The following is a 5,900-nucleotide window of genomic DNA, read 5'->3' on the forward strand; positions in this document are numbered from 1 at the left end:
TTCTGACTCTATCGTGACTCATAAATCAAAATAAAAATGCAACGGTTGTTCTTCTGACTCTATTTATCGAGTTCCCGAGCTATTTCCATTCAATTTCATATGAAAAGTTGATTCCACAAGAAAGATTTAGATTGGAGAATTTCATGCCCACAATACAATGTAGTGGTAGGAGTGCAATTTCAGTGAAATATTTGTGGTTTGAGTTGGTCCTTCCAACGATAATGAACATCATATTATTTCATTTTTTTTATTATCTTCATTTGTACTTAACGCAACATCCAATCATTTTTCAAAATATGCCTGATTCAAATTTCATCACATGCTTCTATCATCTTTGATTTATAACTTCGTTTTCTATAAAAATGGGCAGGCGCGGCAACGCGCGTCTTCATGTTCTAGTAGATTTTATTAGTTGGGGGGAGCTATGCGTCGGCCGAATGATAACTTCCAGTTATCCCCTTGCCTCCTCCATCAGATAAGCCGCGGTTCAATGGCCCACGGTGCATAATTCGTCTAGCTTCACAACATTGGTCATGTTTCAACACATCACGAAGTTGCAATTTACTTCACACATCCCCCCTTCGCAAAAGCAGCATCACATATTGACCATGTTTTAGAAACATTAGTGAAGTTGCAATTCGGCAAGCTCGCAGACCCTTCTCAACAACATAAGTGATGTTTTAGACATGACGGTGAAGTTGCAATTCGGCAAGCCCGCAACATCCACACCTTCGCAACACAGGGGATGTTTCAGAAACGCCGGTGACATTGCAATCAGCCGCTCATCGCCCTCAGAACATCCTCACTCGTAGCCAGCCGTCCATTGCACCAGCTCACAACATCCCCCTCATTTGCAGAAATGGTATAGAGAGAGAAAGTTACGCAGGGGGGACATGTGTTGCATGCGCTACGCGTCTAGCAGCGGGGCTCTAACAGAGCCGAGTACGAGCTGGGTTGCTCCGCAATATATGAGTAAAGATTGATCAGAAGATCATGGAGGCAGCCGCGTATGATCAGCCGGGTGAACGCTATCAATTTGTGTTGTTTTTGGTTGCTCTGCGAGCCCATCATACGATGTTGATTCAGGTGAAAATTTATGTAAACTAATTACCACCAATCTTTGAATTTAAGCCGTGAATTCTTAAATTACACCTCAGTGTAAGCACAAACGGTGTCTCTTATTTGTTCAACTTCAAGCATGAACTTCACAACCACAGTACTACAAATACATTGCATACATCAAGCTGAAATCAATAACGCACACACAGCACATACACTACAAACCACAACATCCACAAATTGCTAACACATCTGACACCAGGAACAGGAACCCATAGCTGCAGCTTCATCAAACCAGGTTGCAATAACATTCAGTTGGGCGTACCTTACAGGGTAACACCAGGGACGTGAACCCATTCCAGCTGTAGCACGACAGAGCCACTGTCAACGTTCTTCAGCTTCAGAATCAAGTCTTGGACGACCTTGCCATTCTTCCACGATACGTGGCTCTCACTGCCAAGGTAGTTTGTGCCAACCGGGTAGATCGTCTTGATCCTGGTTCCATCAGAGGCATGCTTTAGATCCAGCCTTGCAGCGTCATAGATATCAGTTACATTGAACTCAGCCACTCCCATGCTGTCATCCGCTGTGAATTTGTCTTCATCAAAAACCTCCTGCATGATGTTTTTGCCAGGTGGATATATAAGTGTTCATTTCATATCTTCACCAACCATCTATGGATCTATGGTGTAAAGGGCCCCCCCTATTTTTCATGTTTCAGCACAAAAGAAAATTCCATGCAATCATTGTTAACTGAAGTTCCTTTCAACTTCAGGTTAAACAAAATATGTACACACAAAATTTTAGCAGAGTTTACTTGATGAAGAAACTCAAACAGCAAACTTACAAGTTTCACTGGCTTTGTAGGATTTGTGACAGGGAGCACCAGTACATCATTCCATAAGGGATTGGCATTTTTCTTCTGAACGCTAGTCTTCACCTTCTACACCATGAGGAAATAAAACTTCAGTAACACAGATAGATAATGAAATTAGCAGTAATGCTGAGAGACACGATAGCTGTCCATGTCACTGAACCTGAAGTCAACTGTAGAAATTACAGTTTATATAATCATAGTGCATAATTGTCTTTTTCAAAAAAAAATAGTGCATAATTGTGAACTGAAAATCTGACATCATGCTACTGTCCAAAATTTATAGCATTCAACCAACTCTATCAAAGGCTAGCAACAATTCCACGAGGAGATAAAATAGAACCAGACCTGTTCGTACAGAACTATTGATTGTACTATATAAACCATTGGGTAGGTAATCAACTAAATGGACATAACATCATGATTTTTCGATTGAAGGTGAACTTTTAGGTTTTGGTACTCTGCTCTTCAGTTAAACAACTGGACATTCACATTTCCATCACGATTTTCTTGTTTTGAGCTTGACTTATTTCATGATTTGATATACTGCTCTTCAGTAGTTCAGTTCAACATGCTGCAAAACATAACATGTCCTGTTTGCACGCCAGGCCAAATGCGTCAGTCTTGAAATTCCATGACCAAGTTGGGAACTAGTCTGATTCAAATCAACCATTTCAAAACCTGTTTATAAGGTATTAATCGGTGCCTCTCTGGTGTAACTATATGAGAATATAAGAACCAGCTTAACAGCAAGAAATAGCTGGTCCGTACTTATTGATCTATCGAACATCTTGTGAGCACAAAACGAGTTCGGAGAAGATCGTCACCCTCCCTGACCCCGATCCCCTGAGTGCCATGCGGCCGTAAACTATGTATGCGTGGGTCGTTGGCCGCGACCTTTGCCACGCCGCGCTCAGCAGCCGGCAGCAACACATGGCTCCTACGTCCAAGGACTGGGAAGAAGGGGATGAGGATCTGACCTGGGAGCCGTAGCAGAGGACGACGTAGGGGTCGCTGGTGTGGGTGAGCGAGTCGGCGATGACGAGGTTGTGGCCTCGGACAATGCGGACGCTGAGCTTCCCGATCACCGGCTCCGACGCCATGGCAGACAAATTTCTTGGCTTCTAGCCACGGGATGGGAGTAGGGCGAGAAGAGAGAATTAAGGAGCGGGTAGCGGGCTGGTGGCAGGGTGGATGCGGCCAACAGCTGGTGGCAGGGTGGATGCGGCCAACAGCTGGCGGCCGGCACCCGGTTTTATAGGCGGCTCCGCCAACTATGGGGACCCTCGGGCCTCGCCTACCTCGTGGACAATAATGGGCAATATTTGAAATTAATAGTAAGTATTAATTTGTGTCGAGTAAATTGCGAATTCTGCCGCCTCTTCTACGTATTTCAGAAAGCTTTGCATATCCTGTATCCTACTCGTTTATCTTCCATGGGATGTGTCAACATAAATTGGTTTACGCTGTGGGCAGTAGCACATGTCCCAAATCCGAGATAATTACAGCTACAATTCTTATACTCCCCGACGTATAACACGATGGTCATCAAAGTCATGAAATGCTCCACTATGGTCCTTATATACGATGATACACTCCAATATGGTCCTGGCAACGTCTCCCGCTACGCCCTACACCCAGACAGATGCCATGTTAGCACACATTAGAAACATGGGTCCATATGCCAGTGTGCGATAGAGAAATTAATCAGAAAAATAAAGCGTTCGCGGTGCGTTCGATACAGAGACAAAAGGCTAGCCGGCAACATTAGCTAGCCAGCTAAGCGACATATGAATCATGTAGAGAAGTTCTCTACTCAGCCGGTTTTGATCGGAGGGGCATACCGTGCATGGTTTTCTGAGATTCTCACGGGGAAGTGGCGCTCTAGAGCTTCATAGATGCGGTGAATTGTTTAGGTGTTGTGGCAATTTGTCTTGGTGGAGTTGGATCAGAGGACCGCCAAGAGCAATGAGACACATAGCCTGGAATTGTCGTGGGATGCTCTCAAACACAGCAATTCGAGAGCTCCTTCAGATGCAGGAGCAAGAGAGAGCAAGTGTGATTTTTCTGTCTGAGTCACACTTGAATAAAGCTAAGGCAGATGATCTATGGATTCGATTAGGTTTTGATTTCATGTATCAATCTGAAAGTGATGGCAAGGCAGGGGGCCTTGTGTTATTCTATATGAAAGATCACGATGTGCTCCTAAATTATAAATCGGCCAATTTTATAGATGTTTTATTTATGGACGATGATGTGGTAGACTAGAGATTGATAGGATTCTATGGTGTTCCGGCATGGGATCAACGTTCTTTATCTTGGCAGTTCTTGTGTGATCTCCATGCAAAAGGATCACATCCCTTGGTGGTCTATGGAGACTTCAATGAGATCATGTTTGCTTCAGAGAAGGAGGGAGGTAATGCTAGGTCTAATAGCATGATGCAAGCTTTCCGTGATTGCCTCTTGGACTGTGGCCTGGAAGACCTAGGCTACAAGGGTGACTGCTTTACGTGGCAAAGAGGAGAGATTCGGGAGAGGTTGGACAGACTTATTGCTAACCAAGCATGGCTGCAGAAGTTCCCCTTGTCTGCAGTTACTAATGATGAACATGTCCACTCGGATCACCGACCACTAATACTTGATACTGCATATGAGGAAGCTGTTCGTTTTGTCAGCCCGGCAGGTGTCCTGCATTTTGAGGCGAGATGGATTCAGGAGGAAACTGTTAATGAGATAGTCAAATCGGCATGGGACCGAGCAAAGGCAGCAGGTACTAGACCCTCTCTTGCTGACAGGACCAAGGCTGTCCACGCGGACCTCCACGATTGGGATCGCAATGTTCTCAAAAGCCCAAAGAAGCGCATAAGGAAGCTAAAGAAAGAACTAGAGAAACTTCGCTTGGGACCAAACACTTTAGAGTCTCGGGCTAGGCTAAGGGAGGTGCAAGTACTTTTGGAAAATCTGATGGATCAAGAGGAATTATATTGGATACAGAGAGTGAAGGAAATATGCCCTAGAGGTAATAATAAAGTTGTTATTTATATTTCCTTATATCATGATAAATGTTTATTATTCATGCTAGAATTGTATTAACCGGAAACTTAGTACATGTGTGAATACATAAATAAACAAAGTGTCACTAGTATGCCTCTACTTGACTAGCTCGTTAATCAAAGATGGTTAAGTTTCCTAACCATGGATAAAGAGATGTCATTTGATAATCGGGATCACATCATTAGAGAATGATGTGATTGACTTGACCCATCCGTTAGCTTAGCACGATGATTCTGCTTTCTTCATGACTTATACATGTTCCTATGACTATGAGATTATGCAACTCCCGAGTACCGGAGGAACACTTTGTGTGCTACCAAACATCACAACGTAACTGGTTGATTATAAAGGTGCTCTACAGGTGTCTCTGATGGTACTTGTTGAGTTGGCATAGATCGAGATTATGATTTGTCACTCCGATTGTCCGAGAGGTATCTCTGGGCCCTCTCGGTAATGCACATCACTATAAGCCTTGCAAACAATGCAACTAATGAGTTAGTTGTGGGATGATGCATTACTAAATGAGTAAAGAGACTTGCCGGTAACGAGATTGAACTAGGTATTGAGATACCAACGATCAAATCTCGGGCAAGTAACATACCGATGACAAAGGGAACAACGTATGCTGTTATGCGGTTTGACCGATAAAGATCTTTGTAGAATATGTAGGAACAAATATGAGCATCCAGGTTCCGCTATTGGTTATTGACCGGAGACGAGTCTCAGTCATGTCTACATAGTTCTTGAACCCGTAGGGTCCGTACGCTTAAAGTTTTGATGTACCGAAGATAGTTCGGAGTCCCAGATATGATCACGGACATGACGAGGAGTCTCTAAATGGTCGAGACATAAAGATTGATATATTGGAAGCCTATATTTGGACATCGGAATAGTTTCGGGTGAAATCGGGATT

At 43.6% G+C, this 5,900-nt stretch overlaps 1 protein-coding gene across 1 annotated transcript; it reads right to left on the bottom strand.

Annotated features, from left to right (window-relative positions):
* Window positions 1-1,099: 1,099 nt before the first annotated feature.
* LOC119354368 (protein C2-DOMAIN ABA-RELATED 8-like) lies at window positions 1,100-3,164 on the bottom strand. Its single transcript, XM_037621101.1, has 4 exons — window positions 2,914-3,164; window positions 1,907-2,002; window positions 1,390-1,673; window positions 1,100-1,219 (listed from the first exon to the last, which is right to left on the bottom strand). Exons 1-4 carry the CDS (start codon window positions 3,034-3,036, stop codon window positions 1,147-1,149), a joined length of 576 nt encoding a protein of 191 aa, XP_037476998.1. The 5' UTR covers window positions 3,037-3,164; the 3' UTR covers window positions 1,100-1,146.
* Between the last annotated feature and the right edge of the window lie 2,736 nt (window positions 3,165-5,900).

This window comes from Triticum dicoccoides, chromosome 2A (assembly GCF_002162155.2).
Source record: "Triticum dicoccoides isolate Atlit2015 ecotype Zavitan chromosome 2A, WEW_v2.0, whole genome shotgun sequence".
NCBI classification, from domain to species: domain Eukaryota; kingdom Viridiplantae; phylum Streptophyta; class Magnoliopsida; order Poales; family Poaceae; genus Triticum; species Triticum dicoccoides.

Excerpts from the sequence above, each read along its gene's own strand:
- LOC119354368 (XM_037621101.1), bottom strand. The coding sequence starts at position 3,036 with ATGGCGTCGGAGCCGGTGATCGGGAAGCTCAGCGTCCGCATTGTCCGA. Across the intron at positions 1,674-1,906 it reads CTACAAAGCCAGTGAAACTT|GAGGTTTTTGATGAAGACAA; the intron begins GTAAGTTTGCTG and ends AACATCATGCAG. Across the intron at positions 1,220-1,389 it reads CACGTCCCTGGTGTTACCCT|TACTGTGGTTGTGAAGTTCA; the intron begins GTAAGGTACGCC and ends ATGTATTTGTAG.